Source organism: Canis aureus, chromosome 32 (assembly GCF_053574225.1).
Source record: "Canis aureus isolate CA01 chromosome 32, VMU_Caureus_v.1.0, whole genome shotgun sequence".
NCBI classification, from domain to species: domain Eukaryota; kingdom Metazoa; phylum Chordata; class Mammalia; order Carnivora; family Canidae; genus Canis; species Canis aureus.
The window spans coordinates 16,264,151-16,285,097 of NC_135642.1; the positions used below are offsets into that span (position 1 = coordinate 16,264,151).

The window sequence follows — 20,947 nt, forward strand, 5'->3', positions numbered from 1 at the left end:
GAGAATGTTCATTGAAGCTTTATTCAGAATTACCAAAAACTAGAAACAACCCAAATGTCCATCAACAGAAGAATGGATAAACACTTTGGTACATTTCTATAATGGAATACAATTTGGCAATGAAAATGAATATACCACTGATACACACAACAACATGGATGAATCACAAAGATATTGTGCTGAGTGAAAGAAGCCAGTTTCCAAAGAATACATTCAGTATGGCCAAACCTAATCCAGGGTGACAGAAATCACATCAGTGGTTGCTTCTACTGGTTGGGGGAGACTGTTGGAAATGCTCTATATCGTGACTTGGGTAATGTTGACACATGGACATGTAACTTTACGATTTGCACACTTTGCTGCATGCAAATTATACTTAAATTTAAAAAAATTAAAGCTCAGATTTTTAGGAAAGGGTCAGTTGCAGAAGGAAAAGAAAGTGTCTTAAAGAGCTGAGTATGGAGATGACATCCCAGGCTGCCTCCTGTGTGAGGTCACTAACTTTGTCTGAGTTGCCTGGGATTCAGATGTTTCCTAGGATAAGAGACTCTTAGTGGTAGAACTGGGAGTGCCCTGGGCAAACCGGGACAGCTGGTCACCCGGCTTCTGTGGAAGTAGGAAACTGAGAGGGAATTTTGGATGTCTGGCAGACAGGCTGGACTCCCTTAGTCTCAGAGCCAAGGGGCTGCCCCACAGACTCAGAGAGGATCCATCAAAAGGTCATGGTATCAGGCATTGCTGGTTGACTGCAGAAACATCAGGACTAGGGAGCCATCTTTGTTCTCTGGTTATTTTTCAGTGTTCCTGACCCTTTAAGAATAAGAAGGGGTCAGGGGTAGAGTTGGAAGGACAAGACCTCAGAGACTGAACAGAGGCAGTTTGACGGTCTAGGTTCCAAGCATCATGGCTTCTGAGCTAGGCTCTGAGGAGATTCTCACTTAGCCCTCAAATGCTGAGTCCAATACCAAAGCAATACATCAACTTTGTGCAAGGAAAGCAGAGATATGGGGACTGATCGGAGGCAGACACTATTATATCTCTTCACCTCTACAGATGTTACAAGGCAGGGACTGTCCCCATCCTACTTTTGTTTGCCATAACCTGCTGTGACTTTAGCTAGAGGGGTCTTCTCCACCTTCTCAGAGCATAGGACAGATGGGGCCAGGAGGGAGGGGCTCTTCTAGCTTCCCAGCTGAGGCCTGAGAAAGAAACTGCTGGTAGGGCTGGTCCACAGAGGGAAAACAGGAACCAGGAAGTTCTCAGAAGTTCTCATAGTGGTGCACGAAGTGGGCCTGGTCCAGCCTGTTGATGAGCTGACAGGCCTTCTCTACATTCTTGGTCATTCCTGGAGGGCCACAGCTGAACACCCCAATCTTCGGTACCTATCAAATGTGTTGAAAGGAATGGTTGCAGAGAGGAGAGGCCTGAAGGCTTAAGATGCTCACCCCCAAAAGGAAGCTGCTTCTTGAGCCTGCTGGAATGACCAAGGCATTGACCCCTAGTCCTAAAGAGGAGGCTTGAGTTGGGGGCTGCAGGGGGTCAGGTCTGAAGCCTTCCTCCAACACCTGACCCTATCCTGGGGCTGACATGGGTGGTTCTCCATTCAGATTACAGCTGCAGGCTGCTTGAAGGCCAGGATATCCCAGCAGGGGAAAGCCAGGGTCCCAGGGCAGGTGGGGAGGGGCTGACCTGTGGGTGGACCTCCTGCAGGGACTTGAAGAATGGCTCAAAGGGAGGTCGGCCAAAGTGGGTGATGGAGCGCAGGCCCGTGAACAGACTCCGGTTCAGCACCTTCTGGAAGTGCCGCTCACAGATGTACTGGGAGATGGAGTGGAGGAGGAAGGTCACAGCCAAGCCAGGGTCAGCTCTTAGTCTAGATGGTGGCCCACCTACCTGCCCTGCCTGGCCGGCCCTGACATACCAGCATGGTGGTCCTGAGGTCAAACTTCTCAGCCAGCTGGGTGATGTAGATGTGCACGGACACCAGGTCCTGGTGGTCATTCTCCTCTACCTCCCGGATGATGTCAGCCAGCCACTCAAACTGCCGCTGGGTTCGTGTCACCCAGATGAAGTAGATCTGGGGATACATGGCTGGAGCTCAGGACTCAACTCAGCTGAAGGTTCCTCCACTCCAGATGCCTTCACCTGAGAGGCTGGAAAACCTCAGACCACCCACAGACACCAAAACTCTGGCAACCCCACAAGCTTATAACCAACAGACTCCAGCAGAGGCCCTTCTGTCCATAACTCCTTCCCTCCCTCAAATGTCAGGCATGTGGATAACCATGTATGAATGACTCAGAAGCCTCAGTGCCTAGGAGCTGAGGGCTTTTCCTCATATTACTCTGCTATGATGTGGGGACACAATCAGGCAATCTGTCTCCATTCCTTCAAAGAATGGGAGAGAGACACTCACCTTTTTACAGAGCATTTGGCTGCCCAAGGATGACTTGAAGACCAGGTCTTTGAGGATAGAGGCAAAGGGGGTGACCCCAATGCCCCCTCCCACCAGTACTGACACCTCAAACTTATGCCATTCCTGATGGCCCTCCCCAAATGGTCCATCAAGGTACAGCTGCCAACCAAAGAGAGAGAGGAGATGAGCCTGGCCTGGCCTCAGCTCTGAGGTTAGAAATGGGGATGGGGCAGGGAAAAGAAGGACATAGGAACATTCTAGCATTTTCTGAGGTACCAGCCTGCTGTTGTGCTGGCTGGAGCATCTAGTCTTAGGGTAGAGGAGGGTGGGAAGCCTTTGCCAATGCTGGATCCCCCAAAGTGATTCCCAGTGGTGGGCACCTTTGGGTATCTGGCACAGCCGTCACCCTTTGGAAGTGAGTAGGTCTCCCTGAGGCGAGTGGTCCAGGGCCCCACTGCCCGGATGTGCAGGCTGAGTGTGTCCTCATGGGGTGCAGAAGTCAGTGTGAAGGGGTGGTACTCATTGGTTCCCAGAGCCAGGCAGGCGATCCGCACCCACTGTCCTGACTTATACTCAAAGCCTTGGGGTCGCTGGAACTGCAGGTGGGTCACTCCTGGGGGTCATGAACAGGCAAGGGAAGGGATCAGAACGCTTGCTCCTAGTGCCTGAGGACTGACAGATGTCCTGTCTTCTCCACACAACCAAGGTATGGGGAGTGGACATATGGTCTGAGCAAGTGGGGTTCCTGGAGGTGGGAGTTGGAGGATCCCTTTCTCTCTTTCCTGGGTAACCCAAGAGCTGGGTTTCTCTGCTCCTGTTTCCAGCTCCTCTCTTCTCCTCCACTCCTTATTCCCATGAAAGTCCTGGGCCCTAGACCACCTTCCTATCAGTCTACAGGTAGGGGACCTCGAGTTCCCCAAGGACCAATTCAGTGTTTACCAAACCTCCACCATCTGAGAATCAATTACTTTTGTGATGGGCCATTTCTACACACCTCTGAACTATTGTTTAATATTTTTCCTTAAATTGACTTACTTTTTTCAATTTGATTTACCTTGACAAACTTCAGATTGCTAAAATGGGTAGAAAACCAGTATCATGTGATCATGTATTCTAAATAGAAGGCAGTATATTTTATCAAATTTTCGCTGGGTACTGTTTGGTACCTGACCATAGCTGAGCTTCAGGCCCATTCTCTTTGTTTAAAAAGTTGATTTGAAGAAAAAAAATGTTGATTTGCAAGTATTGGAGAGTACAAAAGGCATACAAAGCTCCATGCTGAGGCTTTGTCCTGGAGTAATCTTAATTGACATAAAGTTGAAATGAGGTTAATTTTCTTACTATGTTAGTTTTGAAGATTAGATGGTCCTACAACACCTAAAATCATCTTCTGCCAGCCTCTACAGTGATGTGAATTGCCACTTTGGCCAACACAGACTCTCAAAATGTGGGCCTATTGCCCATTTCTGAAGGGGGGATAGTTATTCTAGAAGAAGGGATGGGGGGGGTATTTATGATTCCCCAAGCCCTACCCAGGCCACACAGGAGGTAGTCTGTGTTGTCCTTAAACCTCTTTGTATGCACTCTCAGCTGCCTCTTCTCATAGTCTCTTCTCATTGTTTGCAAGGCCTCCTGGGGGCAAGCATAGCCCTTTCTGGGGCTCTGTTTGCATCAAGAAAGCCTCTTCCCCAAGAGGCTACCAGAAGCCCCCATTGTGGTCTGGAGGCCTGGAGAGCTGTCTCCACACACCTCGTGAGTTGACTTCCAATGCTGTCCACCTGGGGTCAGGCTGGGCCTGGTACCTGAGGGCAGCAGCTCTGCCTTCACCACGCTGATCTCCACCTTCTTCCGGCTCAGGCTCACCAGCTTGTCCCCCACATAGATTAGTGCCGGGACCAGGAAGTAGATGTAGAAACGTGGCAGCTGGATCAGGCCAAAGCTGCCATGGATGATGAGCTGGAGACATGGCCAGTTAGTACAGCTCAGGCAGCCAGGCCCCCTCCCTGAACTCCCCTTGCCTAGACACCTCCTGACCGGCCCTCGCCTGGGCTGGGTAGACAAAGCCAGTATAGACTTCAGAGGCTGGGGTCTTCGATCTCAAGGTCTTACCCTGAGATCTGAGGTCCAATTCAGCCTGCTCCCTACCCTCATCGTGAGCACTCATCCCTGCCCCATGGCCTGTCCCTGCCCAGAGGAAGCCCTTACCAGCACGTAGAGCACAATGTAAAGGTGGTGGGTCAGCCAGAAGCCCCGGAAGCTGCGGCGCCGGAAGTGGTGGGAGGCGAAGACATACATGATGGCCAGAACCAGGAGCAAGAGCACCCCTGTCATGCCTGAGAGCAGTGGGGACTGGCTCAGAGAATATTCTCAGGACCTCAGCATGAGGTGAGAATACAACAGAGCATTGCCCCCATTCTGCCCTCCTTCTCTGACCTCCCTGGCCCAGCTTGTCTGCAGGGGCTGCAGCCAGGGCTTGACATGGAGACTAGAAAGAAACCACGACCACTACAAACAAGCAGGTATTCATGTTAAGTGGAGGTCCTGAGATAGAAGCCCCACACCCTACAGACAGCCCCACTCCCTACCTGGGACTGTTTGGAAGAACCACCAGTAGAACTTTTGGGGAAGCTGGGACCTGTAGGGCAAAGATATATGGAACTTCTGTTTGGGGCAGGACTGGCTCCCCCACTGTCACCATGTGACTCTGCTCCTGCTGGCCCTGACTGCTAAGGTTACTGGGCCTCCACTCAGATGGCCAGGGATCCATCTGAGGGACATGGCCTCCATAGAGCCTCCCACAGCTCTACCCTCTGTTATCTTGGCAATTTTTCCCCGTGTTATCTTGAACTCTCCTACCACAGCTGACATTTGCTTCCTTGACTGCTTCATATTCTGTAAGCTCTATGGGGGCAAGGGTGTGGCTCTGCTCATTGCTCTAATCCCTTTGCTCAAACAACGCCAGGCTGAAGTAAATACTCAGTAAGTATTTGCTGAATGACTGCATGAATTTATCCTGCCTATTCCCTGGCACCTGGATGGTCACATAAGATGTGCTCCATAAATGTCTGCCCAGTGAATGAATGATAGGCTAAGATACCAAGCTCTGTGCCAGGTAAGTGTGGGGAAAGGTCTCCAATTCAACTCTCAAACGTCTTTCTGGGCTAATCATGGCCAGCTTGCTTCCAGAGCAAGGAAGTCACCTTTCAGCTTCCCCCACCAGGCTTCTCACTCTCATTCAATGAGAGAGTGGAGTTAAGTGCCATCTATTTCTTTTCCATTATACCCTTCGGCCTGCTCCTAGTGTTCCAAGGGGGAACCCTCCCCAGAACTGACCCATCATTCATGAAGATGTTGGGGAAGATGCAGGCCAGCAGGCTGAGGGGACTGACTGAGAAGATGAAGACATTGACTGCATGGCCAGCACTGTGCAAAACTGAGAGAGATCATGTTAGAGATGTCACTCGGGGCCAACTCTTCCTCCTACCCGAGGGACTGTTTCCCTCCCAGCTAGACCCAGGGGGTTGCAACAAGGGAAGGGGGGATGCCCAGGAGCCACGGACTGGCCAGGACAACAGCAGCCATGGCGATCCAGCGATGGAAGTCCACGGCGGCATCGAAGGGCACGTAGCGGTTGAGGAAGGTCTCTCGCAGGAAGGTGATGAGGTTGCGGCACATGGTGAGCAGGATGTAGGAGAACATGAAGGAGATGCTGGCGGCTGTGCCCCGGGACAGGATGATGCCCACAAAGGTAGTCTCTGCGATGCCCGAGGGTGGCGAGGCAAAGGCATAATCTGGGCAGGGGTGGTGGGGGGATCAGCAGGGCACAGAGGCTGGGGTCAGACACCTGGGCTCTCCACATCTCCCTCCCCACTGCCCATAACCTGGAGCTCTCACAGTAGGCACGCTCTGCAAACAGGCCGGCACAGATGGCTGAGAAGACCACAATGCATACGATGTGCCGCCGGTAGTTCTCCACGAAGCGCTTGTACTGCCGCAGCTTCTGAGCCAGGAGGCCACGCTGCATCTTCTCCTTCAGTGCCTCCGTGTACAGCCGGGGTGTGGGCCCCACCACCCTGCAGCCATGGGAGGGGGCTGGCCCTAAGACCAGGGCACCCCAGCCTCCCCTAAATGCCATCCCACAAAGGAGACCTAGTGACCTGGCAGGGCTCAGGATGGGCCAGAACAGATGAAGGAAGCAGCTTATGGGAAGTTAACTCCTACCCTCCTCCAACTTTTACCTAATATTTATTTGCTCCATCTACTCACTCTTCTGTCTTCCCACTGCTTCACGTTATCTTCCTCCTGCTCATTCTGTCCTTCCCTCCTGCTGTTCCCACCCCCCACTGCCCCTAGCCTTGCTGCTGTGTCCAAGGCAGGCAGGAGCCAGGAGGCCCCTTACTGCCATCTCTGTATTGTATCTGAGGGCCAAGCTTCTTGCCTGAAGACTAGGGTGCAAAGGCTGGAAGATGTTGAAGGATCATTAGGCTCTGTGGCCCACGAGTCAGGTCAGGGACACGTGGAATGAGATACATGATGGTTCCTTGTGTGTCCAGGAAGGGTGGACAGGGCCCAGAGACTTTGAGACTTTTCCCCATGCTTCCTTGGACCCAGGGGTCTGGAAAATACTCACTTTTTTCCAAACCTCTTCTTCAGCCCAGGGCCTCCCAGCTCTGGGGCTTCTGAGGCAGAGAACTCCAAGTCCTGGGAACAGGAGCTGAGAAACGGAAAATGGGGCTTGTTCTCCTCTTGTCTCTGTGGCCAGGAGAAGAACCACCAGACCAGAATTTCAGGAGATGGGGATGGATCCTGGGACGCATCCCTGCCCACAGAAGCCGCCTGTAAAACTGGGCAGAGAGAAGCCAGGCAGGAGATGCAAGGCGGAATGAATAAAAGATTCTGTTGCTGAGAAGGATTCTGTCCTGGAGGGGCAGGGAGAGAGCCAGGCTCCTGAGCCACATGGGGACATGGGGTGGGAGAAGCACTGGAATTTGAACCAGGATCATTCATGTACTAGGAACTTCTTTCAGAGGGCAAATAGCTGATTCCAGGGACTGACTCAGCCAGCACTACTTCCTTCATTTCTCTTCAGGGAACCTGGCTGAGGGGACCTGCCAATGCTCCATTCCTGCTCACCGTTTCCCAGGAGTTCGAGTGATGAATGAGACTCGGCAGCTGATGTTTGGTTTAAAGATGTCTCCAACACCTGAAGAGAAGAACGAGAGTCTTCTCCAGGAAGGCTGCCACAGCACTTGCCAGAGACTTGATCATGTTCTCATCTCTCGTTCCAGTCTTGTTCCCCTCACTACCCACCCTGAGTACCCATTGGACACAAGGCAGCCACTGCTAGACAAGGTGGTGACTTGGTACCATTAGAAAAGGAGACCACCGCATCCTTTGTATAAAGAAAATAATGCCTCTTCATCTGACTAGATACACCCCAGGCCCATGTGCATGAGCTTAGTGAGTGGCATGTAGGCTAGATTTCAGCCCACCCCCTGATGTCTCGGTAGGCATCTTTGTGCAGTGAACAGATTGCACAGCTGAATGTGACACCCTTGATTACATGTATCTGGCTCTATACTAGGCACAAAAGACTTGGGGAGAAATAAAACCTGGGTGATTCTATCCACCAGTAACTCTCATTTTGAAGGAACATCTCTCCCTGACTCCTACCATTTCTTACATACTCACACACCTCCACCTCACCTCTGACGCAGAGCTGCGTACGGCGGAGCTCACTGTCATGATCCCGCAGCATGAAGTGGAAGTCCTCCCACGTCAGTTCCTCCTTGTCCTGGAAGCCTGACTCCCGGAACATGGACTCTACCACCTCAGTCAGCTGGGCCTTGGACAGGCAGTTGTTGGAGATCTCGATGAAGGACCTGGAGGAGGAGGAAAGACAGAGCAGCCTGTCATCCAGCAAGGTCAGGTTCAGGCAGGTGCAGGGTGGGGCGGGCCCTAGATGATCTAATGTGGTTACCAGTGACCCGGGAAATGGCACAGAGAAAGTGTTCATCCAGCCTGCAGCTAACATGAAGCTGGGTGGGGTGGCCAAGGGTTTGAAATTGAAAGTGACCTTGACCAGTTAGAGAAAGCAGCACTCAAACAAGGGGGCATTGAAAGGTAGGATGAATGTCCACTTAGGGTAGGGACACGTCCAGATGGGCCACAGGCTTCTCATGTGGCAGGCTCTCTGCCCACTCTCCTGTGTTAACGCATCCCATGCCACCGCTGGCTTCCCCCTTTCGCAGTCCAGTGGGGGCATAGACAGCCCGTGTATGGGGAGGGGGGCGGGAGGAGATATAGCTACATTGGCTGTGCTTCCTTGTGCCAGCACTTCAGGGTACAGAGAGGAGTGTCTACACACCCCATCTGATATAGCACCCAGAGTGACAGAGGCAGTGGCCACACTCTTTTCTCAGGCTGTGCTTTGGGACAAAAACAAAACAAGCATGCACATTTGTGTGAGTCCAATAGAAAGATACCTTTGTGAGCATGGCAAAGCAAGCACATTAGAAAAACACATCATCCAAGTGAGACTGAGCAGGATTCACAACTGAGTACGGGCGGAGAAGGTGGATGCTCTGTCCTGGGAGACAGGGACCTTCTCCTAGATTCCCTAGAGCCTCACCCAGGCCTGGGCCTGCAATGGCACACCCAGGGAGGGATGGACAGCAATCAGCTTCACCCTAGCCTTTAAAGATTGATTGGTTGATTTGAGAGAGAGCTAGTGGGGGGAAGGGCAGAGGGAGAAGGAGAGACAGAATCTTCCAGCAGACTCCATGCTGTGCAGGGAGCCTGACTCAGGGCTCAGTTCCACGACTCTGAGATCAGTACCTGAGCCGAAATCAAGAGTCTGATGCTTAACTGACTGAGCCACCCAGGCAGCCTCACCCTAGCCTTTTAGACACCCATGTCCAGTTGTGGTATCTGGGCTATAAGAGGGATGCAGCAGTGAGGGGGAATGCTGAGAGCAAATGGAAAGGCTTAAGGTAGAAAAGATAAAAGACTCTGCACTGTTTTATGCATTCTATTTATTCATTTACTCATCTACTCCACCCAATTAAGATTGTATTGAATACCTGCTATGTGCTCATCACAGTGCAGAAGAGATGGAGTCAGTGGGAAACAAAAGAGAAATAAGAACCCTGTCCTTATGGAGCTGAAGGGGACTGTGTTACTGAAACAGTGTCTTAAAGAATAAGAAGTCTATGCATTCAAAACTGGTCTTTAGCAGCACACCACAACCAGAAATAGCTTAAGAAGCAGGAAGAAAGGGGGGCTAGATTATAGAAGAACTTCCCATGTTTCTCCTCCTGCATGTCATGGTGATTAATATTGGAAGAGTGACCAAGATCATCCATCCTCCATCCATTATTTCACAATGTAAAGCACAGTGTTAGGGTATGCAAGAGTTTACAAAGATCCAAAGGCATCCAAAAGGGGCTAGTAGACATTTGTTATTGGTCATGTGGGTTCGGTTGTCACTGTTGTTTGTTTGTTTGTTTGTTTTTAGCTGGGGAAGGAGAACTTTCTGGCTGGTATAGACAGTGCAGATAATAGACCCTCCTGGAGGCAGAGGCCTGGCCAGATACACTTATGAGGCTGGATGCTCTGAGAGCCTAGGATGCAGTAGCTAAGCCACCTCTCAAAACAGATGGTCATATAGCCTCCTCACCCACCCTCCTCTGAATTGACGTGTTTTCCTGTTTCAAATAGCAGGGAGTCTCAGAACTGGAAGGGCCCACACTGTACCGCATCATGGTGAAAAACTCATCCTTGGAGAGGAAGCCGTTTGCATCAAGGTCATACATGGTGAACATCAGGCGAGACTTGTCCTCTGGGGAGCCTGGAAAGAGAAAGGGGGATGCAGATCACTTCTATGCTGAAAGATTGCTGGTTCCTGGAATGGCCCACCCTCCCTCTACCTTTCATAAAGACCACCAGGATGTCCAGAAACTCCCGGAAGGACAGGTAGCCGTTGCCATCTTTGTCAGCCAGAGAGAACATGGACTCCACAAACATGTCCTGGGGCTTAAGGCCCAGGGACTCGGCAAACTCAGCTCTGCTCAGCTCGCAAGTCAGGGCCTCCCGCACCTTCTGTGATGAGTTCAGGGGCAGGGTCCCTGCATCTGCCTGGTCGATGTCCAGCACCTGTATTTGGGCAGCAGAGGGAGAGAGATAAGGAGATGAGGCCTGGGCTGGATGCAGTTCAGTGACCCTTTATATCTCCCCAAAGCCCAATTCAGAAAGGGTGAGCCCTAGTGACTACTCCTGGCCCTTAGTTATACTTCTGCCTTGGGCTTCTGCTCTCCTGTTGAGGGGGTGACTCAAACCTCTAGCAACTAGCCCATCTTCTCCTTGGACCCAAGATCTGGGAGCTTTACACAGTAGGGATGGGATGATGTTAGGTCTGTAGCAGGGCAAGGGGGGAATGAGAAAGGGCAAAGTTTGGGATGCAAAATGCAAAATGAAAAAGCCTATACTGGGGACAGAAGAGGAATAGACAAGGGTGGACAGGCAGGAAGAGGCTAGAGATATGTTCTCTTATCTTGCCTGATTTGGTCTCTGCCCATCATACAAAAATTTTAAAAGTCATATATGTGTAACTACCATTTGTTAAATGCCTACAGTGTACCAAGCACTTGGATAAAACACTATACACAGAACAGTGTTTTTCAAAATGTAAAGCCCCCTGGAGGGCTTGTGGGCCCCAACCACAGAGTTTCTGATTTACTAGATTTGATGGGGAGGTTTTAGATTTCTAACAAATTCCCAAGTAAGGTGGCTGCTGCTGGCCCAGGGGCCACACTTTGAGAACCACTAATGTAGACTATCTTACTGAAGTGTCACAACAACCCAAGGTGATGGATCCTATCTAAATCATTGTTTTATAGATGAGGAAATGGAGATACAGAGCAGAGACGATGGGACTAGCCCAAGGTCAGGCAGGGAATGAGTGGCAAAGCTACAATCCAGTCAAAAGTGTCTGTCTCCAGCCCAGAGAGCAGAAGCTTAGTTTACCCCATGTAGGGTCCTGTCCAGCCCAGCTTCCCTCCAACCCCTGGGCCAGGTCCTGTCTCCAAAAGATACAGCTATGGCACCTGGGCAAACAGGTATCTGAAGAAGATCTCCAGGATTCGGCCCCGCTGCTGCTTGGTCACAGCTCTTCTGAACAGCTCATTCTCTCTCATCTCAGCCACGTCAAGGCCCAGAGACCACTGCACACAGAAGTCCTGCAGATGCTGCACAAAGGTGCCCCGCTCTTCCTCAGAGTTAAACAGCAGCACCTGGGTAGAAGGAAGCCCGTGCCAGTGCTCAGAGCTCCAGCTCTGGTCCAGTCTCCCCTCAAAGGGACCTTGAGTTTAGGGAAGGGGAGAAAAGCTGCCCCCTGCCAATCCATCCAGGCTGGAACCCAGTGAGTAGACCAAAGGGGTCAGAGGGAGGGTCATGTTGAGTGTGGGCTCTCCCCAGCATTGCCTTCACAAGGGAGCTCTGTAGCTGGGGAGAGGGCAAGCTGACAGGACTTGCTCTGAGAGGGGAGATACATAAATAAGCATTCCAGGTAGGGGAGGCAGGAGGGGCCATACCAGGTCATACTCCTTGGGGATCTTGAGTAGCAGGGTATGGCGTCCACGGTTGCTGGACAGTATGAGGTTGACCTGCTGGGGGGGCTGCAGCTGGACAGTGCGGAGCACAGACAGCTGTCTGTCCAGGACCTGCAGTCGCCTGTCTGGGAGCAGCTGGATGGTGATGGGACAGCTTTTCTCCCTGGGGCCTGGCCACTCCATCGCTGGGGAAGGGACAATTGGGCAGAGAGTTCAACAGAGGTACCCAGGCCCCTAACCTCAAGCCAATTCCACTCTACCAGTCTGAGCAGGCACCCCAAAGCCTGGCTTTAACCTCATATCTGTAACCTGGTTTTTCTCCCAGGGCCCCCAATCTGACCCCCACTCCCGTCTCTCCCCTCAGCCCCATCTCACCTGGCACACCGTCTTTGGCTGCTTCTTTCTTCACACTCTCTTTGCCTTTCTTCTGTAGCCTTTTGCGCTCTCGGCCTCGGAAATGGGCCACCACCCCAGAGATAAGCAGGCTCACTGAAAAGGATCAGAAGGAACCAGTGGGGAAGGGCCCCTTTGCCCACAGCTTCACTGAAGGTTCTACTCTTGCCCCTCCCTTCACAAGGTCCCGTGCACCTGGCTTCAACTGCAGCGAGAAGCTAGTCCCACAGACCAGCACATTATGAGGGGCAGGGACAATCAGAGGGCAGGGCAACAGCCAGGAGAAAAGAGGTGGGTGAGGGTGTGAAGGGCTCACCTAACGGAAGACAGCAGAGGGCCACAATGGTGATGCCAAAACCAGGACCGCTGCCCTCAAAGTAGTCAAACACGGTTAGGGGCACACATTGGGGCAAACCTTGAGTTGTGAGCTGCCGAGGCTGAGGGCAGGGGGCACCTAAGGGAAAGGATACAGAAGATCTCAAAGTCTGAGCATCTCACTCATAGGTCAGGTATTCTTCTCTCTCCTGTAAAGAACCAGGTACCCTTCTCCTTCCCAGGCCCACCTCTCTGGAGCTTGTTCCCCTCAAAAAGTCTCCTTCCATATCCTGTTCTCAGTATCCATCCCAGCTTGACCACAGAGTACAGCCTGCAAACCAGTCTAGTCCCTACGAGGGGAGGCAGCCTAATGCACGCTTCCCAGTGCAGTCACCCTAATGCAGGCTTCCCTAATACAGAAGGGACTTCCTGGCACCTGGCTCCCTGGACAGGACCAAAGTGATTCCCCCTCCATGCTTAGTCCTTTCTCTGGCTGCCATTCACTATGTTCTCCCAGGCCACCCACCGTCATGCCAGATAAAAACATTGGGTTGCAGAGCACTGTGGTTCACGTTAGTAACAGCCACCAGCACGTCCCAAAAAGTGGTGTTTTTTATTTCCGCAATTTCCTCTTTGGAGAATAGCCTGTTGGAGAAAGCCAGGAATTGTTGGCATGGGAAGGGGCTGCCAGCCTCCAGCAATCTCGGATCCAGGGACCCAGATGAGGAAAAAGACCCAGAAAGTCTGGGGGGAAGGGTGAGGCCAGCTGGGAATCAAAGGCCCTTGAGGCTGCTGACATTACACACAGAGGTTCTGGGGCTCAGGCCAAGGTAGAGTCTGAGGAAGGTGCGCCGGCAGACCTTACCCATTTCTGGTGTTCTCAAACCAATAGCGGTCACCATCCCGCAGCCTCACAAACTGGTCGAGGATGATGGCACTGAAGAGGGACCCGGGGTCCCCATGGCTCTCCAGGAGCCCCCCAGGGAGCAGCTCCAGCCTGGTCAGGTCCTGGTTGTACAGGGCAGCTGTGGCCTCCAGCACCTGGGGCATCACAGTAAGTGAGGAGTATGTGTGTGCACACACACGCATGTTTGTGTTAGGAAGGGCAGTCACTGTTGCTCCATCCTTCAAACACAGGACTCCCTCAGCTTTCCGGCTTGCTGCTCAGGCCTGAGGGAGTCTCCTCTTCCTAGACAGCCCCCCTCAAGAGTGGCAAGTCTGATGGAAGGACAAATGTGTCTCCACCCATGGTGAGACCGCTGTGAGGTGCCTGAGGACCATATCCACTACCCAGACTATCCGGCCCCAACAATGAGCAGTTTCAAGGTCACCCAATTGATGAGGAGGGCACCAGCAAGAATAGGACAATGGCACCCAACATAGGCCAGCCTGCAGGAATGGTACAGTGTAGCAGTGAGGAACATAGAGCACACTCTAGAATCAGAGGGCTGAATTTAAATCCTGTCTCTATGACTGACTTACCAACTATGTCATTGGTAAAATAAGGGTAATGATAGTATCTACCCTATAATATTCTTGATATAGATTAAATGAGTTACATACGTACAGGTCTTAAAACAAGAAAGTTTTAGCTGCCATTGCCATCATTAGTATTTCTCACCTGGGCGTCCACATTGGGGTTGATATGACTCCAATTCCTGGGAATCTCCAACCCCAAAGCCATCAGGGCTTGGGTATAGCTGGGCAGCCCCATATCTCGGCCACGTTGGATACTGCTGGCCACATAGTCTGTGCGGGAGAACTTGCCAGAGCCAGGCCAGTAGTCTGATAAGGAGGGAGGACCAGGCTATAGGCTGAATCCTCCTGACCCTTCTTTGTCCAGCAGCCTTACTTTAGGCTGTTGGAACTACCCATCCCAGCACTCCCAATATATGGGCCCATATCAACCTTGCCTCCATGTGGGGTCAATGTTACCATGTGTGATGGGAGGCAATTTTTCTGGCAAGAATCTTCCTCTGGGACTCAAGACTGTTCTAGTCACCAAGTAGCATATTCCCTGTCCTTTACCTCCTTAACCTCATGAAAGGGCTGGATGAAAAGCTTTAGAGACCTAAGCACCAAGGAGTTTGTGCTGTCACCCCTCCTCCCACTCTTAAGCATAGGTAAGTTAGAATAAAAACTACACTAAGCTCAAATTAAGCAAAAAAAACAAAATAAAATATTTTTTCTTCTATTTGCAGTGTGTGTATCTGTGTTCCCACATTGTAGATATTCTAGGGTCTGCCTGTTGATTCATCCAGAAGGATCCCCAGGCTTCTGGGCCTCTGGGCCCTTCTCCCCTCTGGTTCTTGAGCTCACCCCTCAAATCTTCAACCACTATCCTGTCCTCTAGCTCTGAAATCTGGGAGGCCATTCCCAGCAGGAGCTGATCCACCGCCTGGGCACTGTTCAGGTTGGCGTTCTGGAAATAAACAACACATTCAAGGTAGGCTCTTGGGCCTCTCCCCAAAGCCTGGCTCTTGTCACCCTGAACCACTGCAGTACCTCAGGACAAAGAGCCCTTGGCCCATCCTAGACTCTTTTGAGCTGTTGTCTCCAGATAATTTTCTGATCCCTACTACCTGGAGCAACAACACCCGAGAAAGGGAATGGTTGCTTTTCCCAGCATGTGTGTCCAGGCTGACACTGACCCACCTTCCCATGACCCGGACCCCAGGCTGACCTCCCGAAGCCAGTAGCTGTTGCAGACCCTGAGAGCTGGGGAGCTGCCCAAATCCTTGGTCAGGACCATCTGGAAATGACAACTGGCATTTCTGAAATGGAGAATCAAGGATGAGATGAGAAATCAGGGAAAAAGCTGAGATGAGGTTGAGTGGGATGAGAGACTCAGAGGGGTATGGCCAGGACTGAGGACTGAAACTCTTTGAACATAGCAGAGATGTGGCAATGTGTGTGGATGGAAGGTATGGGTTGTTCTTTGCCCACCTACAGTGGGAAGGTGGGGAATGAGAGTAACCCAACTGCTGGACAAATCCTGCTCTCAGCAACCAAAGTTCAGCCATTAGGAGGGATTGTTAAGATTGAAACTCCTACCCCAGGGTCCTTTTTAGGGTTCCAAATTCTGCTTCTCTTCCCCATTAAACTGTGGAGTTGTATAAAAGGCGCCAGGTCCCTGAGGAGCCTTGATTCTTCACCTCTGCCAGCATTCTACACCTCTCCCACTGTCAGCCCCTCCCTCACCTCATGTAGACGCCAGGAGGCACCATGGTGGAGAAGAACTGCTCAGAGGCCACCAGGAACTCTGGGGAGATGCTGGGGTCCAAGAAAGGATGATACCCTGCCCCATATGGTAATAAGAGAAATAGACTCCTTATCACATCGTGCCATACATGCACTTACCCTATGGATCCTATGGATCCTGGCCACCCCCACCCCCGGCCACTGCTCCTCTTCCATAATCCCGATATCTTAACCCAACTCCTTTACCTGTATATTTTGGGAGTGTTTTCTGCAGGAAGCTGGGCAGCCACTCATAGAGAGCAATGTTCTGAGGGTCAAGAGAGGGCAAAAGGGAGGCAAGTGCTGGAGCAGTCCCGCTGGAGGGACCTGAGCCCAAGGAAGCCTTAGGTGGGAGATGAGGGCCAGGCAGGGGCAGTCAGTCATAAGGGAGGCAAGTCAAACGGGACAGGTGTGGAGGCCTGTCCCCCACTAGGAACACGGGATGGGAGCAGGGACCACTAGCTAAGAAGCACAGCCAAGTCTCCTGTATAATAGCCCTTTGCCTGCCCCTCCTCCTTGGGGTCCATTCCCAGATGCTAGCTCCAGTTCTGGGGAGCAGCGTCCTCCTGGAAAGGGGCGTTTCTGGGGGCTGCTCATGCGAGGAACGAGGGCTCCGCGGGGCACGGTGGGGGTGGGGGGCAGGCGGGGGACGAGGGGAGGGCGTGTGACGGACCTGGTAGGTGGCAATGACCCTCTTGCGCGCGTGCTGGAACAGCTCCTCGTCCCCCCAGTGCGGGTGCTGGCGGGCCAGCCGCTGCGCGCACAGGTTGTGGTAGCGGAACCACAGCAGGCCCAGCGCCTGCAGGAAGGGGTCGCGGTTCCCTCGCTCCGCCCCGAAGGCTGCACGCACGCAGGGCCAGGGCCGCAGGGAGGAGATGGGCGGCGGTGTGACCACGGGGAGTGCCCCGGCCGCCCCGGCCGCCCCCGCCCCCGGCCGCCCCCGCCCCCGCCCCCGGCCTCACCGTACAGGCCCCCGGGCCCGCGCTGGCCGCTGGCGGGGTCGGGCGCGCTCCACATGAGCAGGGGCGGTTGCGCGTTCCGGGGGAAGGCGGGGTCGGGCCCCGACGCCAGCTGCCCCCCGGAGAAGCTCCGCAGCGCGTCGCTCCAGGAGTGCGAGGAGCCGTAGATGGCGCTGCCGTCCAGCCAGCCCGTCACGGCGTTGGTCTGCGGGGGCACCGGGAGGCTGAGCCGCGCCGGCGGAGGCGGGTGTCCGCGGGCGAGGCTGTGGGAGGACCCGCACCCGGGAGCCCGCCTGCCTCGTCTCACCAGGTCCCGGGGGTTACTGGGGCTCTGTCCGCTCTCGGGGTCCCAGCGGCTCCTCTGGAAGGGGAGGACCACGTCCCCGCGCCCGTTGGGGTCGAACACCGGGTCCCCGGGCGGGATGCGGATGTTGAGGAACTCGGCTGGGCAGCCGGGTGTCTCCACGCTCACCAGGTCCGAGAGCACGTGGTAGCCTGTTGGCAAGGGGGCCAAACTGATGGGAATGGCCATTCCCCTTGGGCAGCGAGTTTCTCTAGGTTTCTTAAGAGTCAAAAGACATGTTGGAGTGCAAGCTCTACCACCAGCTCCGGGTCTTTTTTTTTTCTAATTTTCAGAGTGGGGATAGAGTTTCCCCTCCACCCACCTCATAACATTGTTGCAGCAATCAAGATAATACGAGTGTAAGGGCTCCCCAAACTGATTCCCATCCCCCAACAGATTTTGCCTCCCCCTTTCTCTTCGCAGGAAAGAGGATATAATCATACTGGCAGGAGAGCGGTGGCGGAGGACTCAGCTCCTAGGAGGTATGTATAGTGGCGGTCCAGGGACACTCCCAGGTTTGGAGCAAGGGGTAAGAGAAAGATCGGAAAAGCAAATATCCCTGAGTCGAGACACTCCCAAATCCCTCTGAGATAGAAAGGCTGGGAGTGCGGCTCAGTGCGGAGGAGGAGGTGCCTGGGAGGCTTGGGTCCGTCCCCTGCGCTCTTGCAGAGGGCCACCGGGCCCCTCTCCCCAGGCGCTGAGCTAAGCGACTGATCGCCCCCGTGTTCTCCCACTTTGCTCTCACCAAAGAAGACCCCCAGCACGGTGCGGTTGCGCAGGGATGCCTGCCCGGCCGGGCCCCGCGTGGCGGCGTCGCTCAGGAGGCGCGGGTTGGGCAGCAGGGGCTCCCCCAGGGCCTGGTAAACGCCGTCCGCGTAATTGGCCGGCACGCGGCGCTGCAGTCGGAAGCCTGTGCGAAGCGGGGAGCCGAGCTCTGTCCGGGCACTCCGTCCCCAACAAGCCCTCAAACCTCTCCCTACACCACGTCCGATCCCCATCCTCCCTGACGAGACCCTCCTTCCCGCGGTCTCCTGGTCCCTGGAGTGCGTAAGAGTTCCGGGCGCAGACAGCGAGGGGGCGGGGTGCGGCTGGCGGCGCGCTCCCCGCATCTCCGCGCGGGGTCTCCCGCCGCCCGGCTCTCCACTAGCCATCCCCCCAACCCCCTCCACCCTCACCCCCGCCCCGGACCACGGGACTCACCCGCTGCGCCCAGCTCGTGATGCCTCAGGTTGTTGAACCAGCCGTCGTAGCGCTGCACTTCCCAGGACAGTGGGGGTGAGTCCTGGCCGCCTGGGGGTCAGAGAGTGAGTGGTCCGCCCAGCGCTAGCCTCCCTGCGACCACGACCACCCGGGGACACGACGGCCTCGCCCGTGCTTCTCCCGCTCACAGAGCGCCCCCAACCTTACCCAAGAGGCAACACCTGAGCGGCTTTGAAGCTGCCCTGGGATATTTCCCATCCCGCTCCGTGTGATTTGACGGATCTTGTAGCTTGCCTGCATCTGTTCCTCCCGGTCCTCAGGAGGTACGGGGTGACATCCCACAGCGAGGGGCGCCGGATACTTACCCGCGGGATCCAGGGATGCAGTCAGCAGAGCTCCCAGGAGCACCACTGCCTCTGGCCTTGCACAGAGCATGCTGAACCCGCTGCCTGGGAGGTGGGAGGTGAAAAGTGAGGGACGAGGAGCTAGTGTCCCCATGCCTGCAGCCCGCACTGGGGAAGAGGTGCCTCATGTTTCCACTTCTGGAGCAAAGCTTTTAGAAGCATCACCAAAGATCCACACCTGCATGCCACTCTTTTCAGGATACCTGGTAAACACTGACACTGGGTCCCCACTTTCTACCTGGTGGAAGAACTAACAGTGGCCAAAGGAACCCCCCAGGCCACTAGTCCTCTGAGGTTGGTCACTCCCAGGCAGAACTTTACATCCAGCCTCGCAGCCACCCGCCCGCATCTCCACCCCCACCGGACAACCTCCAATCTCCATCCCCAAGCCCTCTGTAACTGCTTCTCCTAGAGGAGTCATGGAAGGGAAAGCCATTAGTGAGCTGGGAACCCATGATCTGCAGCCCCTCCTACTCTGCAGTGAATGCCTGTGCATGGACAAGAGGGATGGAAAGATCAGGCCCCAAACTCCTGTCCAACCTCTGGTTTAGGACCCCCATCTGGGGTCAGAAGTTTTTCTTTCCTCTAAGAATCTTTGCTTCTCTGCTCTCCTCCCAACCTCCATCTTCCCAACACAGTACCACCACCCCTGCCCCTCCCAACTCTGAAGATCCTTTGCCTCCCCAGCAGCAGTCTTACCCTCTTTTCTGGATCCTCTAAGGCTAGCTGCCCTGGTGTCCACTTGAGTCAGATCAATGCCAAGAGTCTGCATCTGGACAGGAAGCTCACCCTCTTGCTGTGATGGTAGGGCTCCCCTCATTTGCATAGCAGCCTCCACCCCTTATTTGCAGGATTTCTTCCCAACCCCACCCAGCTGCCAAGCCCAGACAATGGCCCAGCCAGCTGCCCTGGCTACTATAAAAGGGCTCCAGGTCCTGCACCGCTTACAAACACTGTGTGAACCACAGAGCTGCGAAAGTAACTGGCTATAGCCAGTGAGAAATAATTCCTCTCTCCTGCCTACCCGACCCCTGCTGGGGCCAACCCAGAGCACTTGAAGGCAGCCAGCCACTCTGCTTCCTTAGGGGTGAGTTGAGGAGCTCAGACTTGACCAGCCCATTGAGTCCTGTCCAAGAACACAGGAGACTGGGTAAAGAGAACTGGGATTCGGGCTCGGTTGCCAGGTTCTCACTTTTCCCTCTCCACCAGACCCAGCCTGGCCCGGTTGCAGCATGACTCTGTGGAATGGCGAGCTGTCTTTCTACCCCCAACCCCGGCATGCCCCTGGCTTCAGCGTCCCATTGCTCATCGTCATTCTGGTGTTCTTGGCCTTGGCTGCCAGCTTCCTGCTCATCTTGCCTGGGATCCGTGGTCACTCGGTAAGGAGATGCTAGATGCTAGGGCCTGAGGGTCATGGGCAGCTTGTCTCTCGAAGACATAGGACAGGTAATACTGTAATAAGGGCCTCCATGAATAGTCAGATGAAATGTTGAACCGGAGGAACATAGATGGAGCAGACCCAGAAATCTGGTGCAGCAGGCACTGCCCCCCCTCCCCCTACACCGCTGCCCAAAGACTGAGAGAGGTTGAGGCCCTGTACAAGACATTCTAGAGACTGATCCCACCTGGATCATTCAGGAGGCTGCTACAGAGAGTGGGTGCCCAGTCCAGGAATCCTGGGGCTACTTCTAGTCTTCACATGCTGCTGGAGTCTCCCTCCTCTCCTCAGACTGTGGCTGCACTCCAGTTTCAGCCTCCAAGTACTGACCAGTGGACCAAAAGGATAGAAACCAGTGGCTGAGACTGCTGTGTTTCACTGGTGTGCTGGGTTAAAATGCATGTGTATGGGCTCTCCCATCCTAGGAACTCGGGGACTCCCATGCAGGATTCAAAGTCGTAGCAGACTGGGTAGTTTTTGTTGGACTCCCCCTTCTCCTAGAACATAAGTTGTTTTTCAAGTCTAGGACTATCTAGCCTTCCTGAATCTTGCTCTGTATTGGTTTCCTTGGGAAACTGGTGCAACTAGGAATATCTGAGAGGCTGCATTCCCTCCTTCTCTACTTGGCAAC

At 53.8% G+C, this 20,947-nt stretch overlaps 2 protein-coding genes across 6 annotated transcripts in view; one reads left to right on the forward strand and one right to left on the reverse strand.

Annotated features, from left to right (window-relative positions):
- On the reverse strand, positions 1-20,722 carry DUOX2 (dual oxidase 2). Of its 2 annotated transcripts, XM_077880931.1 has the most exons (35): positions 20,504-20,722; positions 19,578-20,306; positions 18,840-18,923; positions 18,475-18,564; positions 18,020-18,184; positions 17,239-17,426; positions 16,935-17,136; positions 16,646-16,812; positions 16,180-16,240; positions 15,934-16,030; positions 15,416-15,506; positions 15,052-15,154; positions 14,354-14,517; positions 13,598-13,773; positions 13,259-13,377; positions 12,734-12,871; positions 12,400-12,513; positions 12,007-12,209; positions 11,521-11,706; positions 10,345-10,570; positions 10,172-10,265; positions 8,123-8,298; positions 7,550-7,619; positions 7,047-7,130; positions 6,311-6,489; positions 5,977-6,207; positions 5,750-5,849; positions 5,002-5,051; positions 4,622-4,749; positions 4,219-4,372; positions 2,797-3,029; positions 2,417-2,575; positions 1,922-2,077; positions 1,690-1,818; positions 1-1,382 (listed from the first exon to the last, which is right to left on the reverse strand). In XM_077880931.1, exons 2-35 carry the CDS (start codon positions 19,702-19,704, stop codon positions 1,260-1,262), a joined length of 4,767 nt encoding a protein of 1,588 aa, XP_077737057.1. In that variant the 5' UTR covers positions 19,705-20,306; positions 20,504-20,722; the 3' UTR covers positions 1-1,259. The 2 variants fall into 2 exon arrangements, with proteins under 2 accessions (XP_077737057.1, XP_077737058.1); XM_077880932.1 differs by lacking the exons at positions 19,578-20,306; positions 20,504-20,722 and adding an exon at positions 19,419-19,550.
- DUOXA2 (dual oxidase maturation factor 2) overlaps positions 19,802-20,947 on the forward strand; it is an 11,695-nt gene continuing 10,549 nt past the window's right edge. For 3 of the 4 annotated variants that reach the window (XR_013370129.1, XR_013370130.1, XM_077880936.1), the window contains exons 1-2: positions 19,805-19,965; positions 20,088-20,257. Coding sequence is in view for 2 of the 4 variants with exons in the window: in XM_077880936.1 (XP_077737062.1) it covers positions 20,111-20,257 (147 nt within the window). In the remaining 2 variants the exon portion in view is untranslated. Of the gene's footprint in view, positions 19,966-20,087; positions 20,258-20,947 lie in introns of all 4 variants that reach the window. The other variant, XM_077880938.1, reaches the window with a different exon arrangement.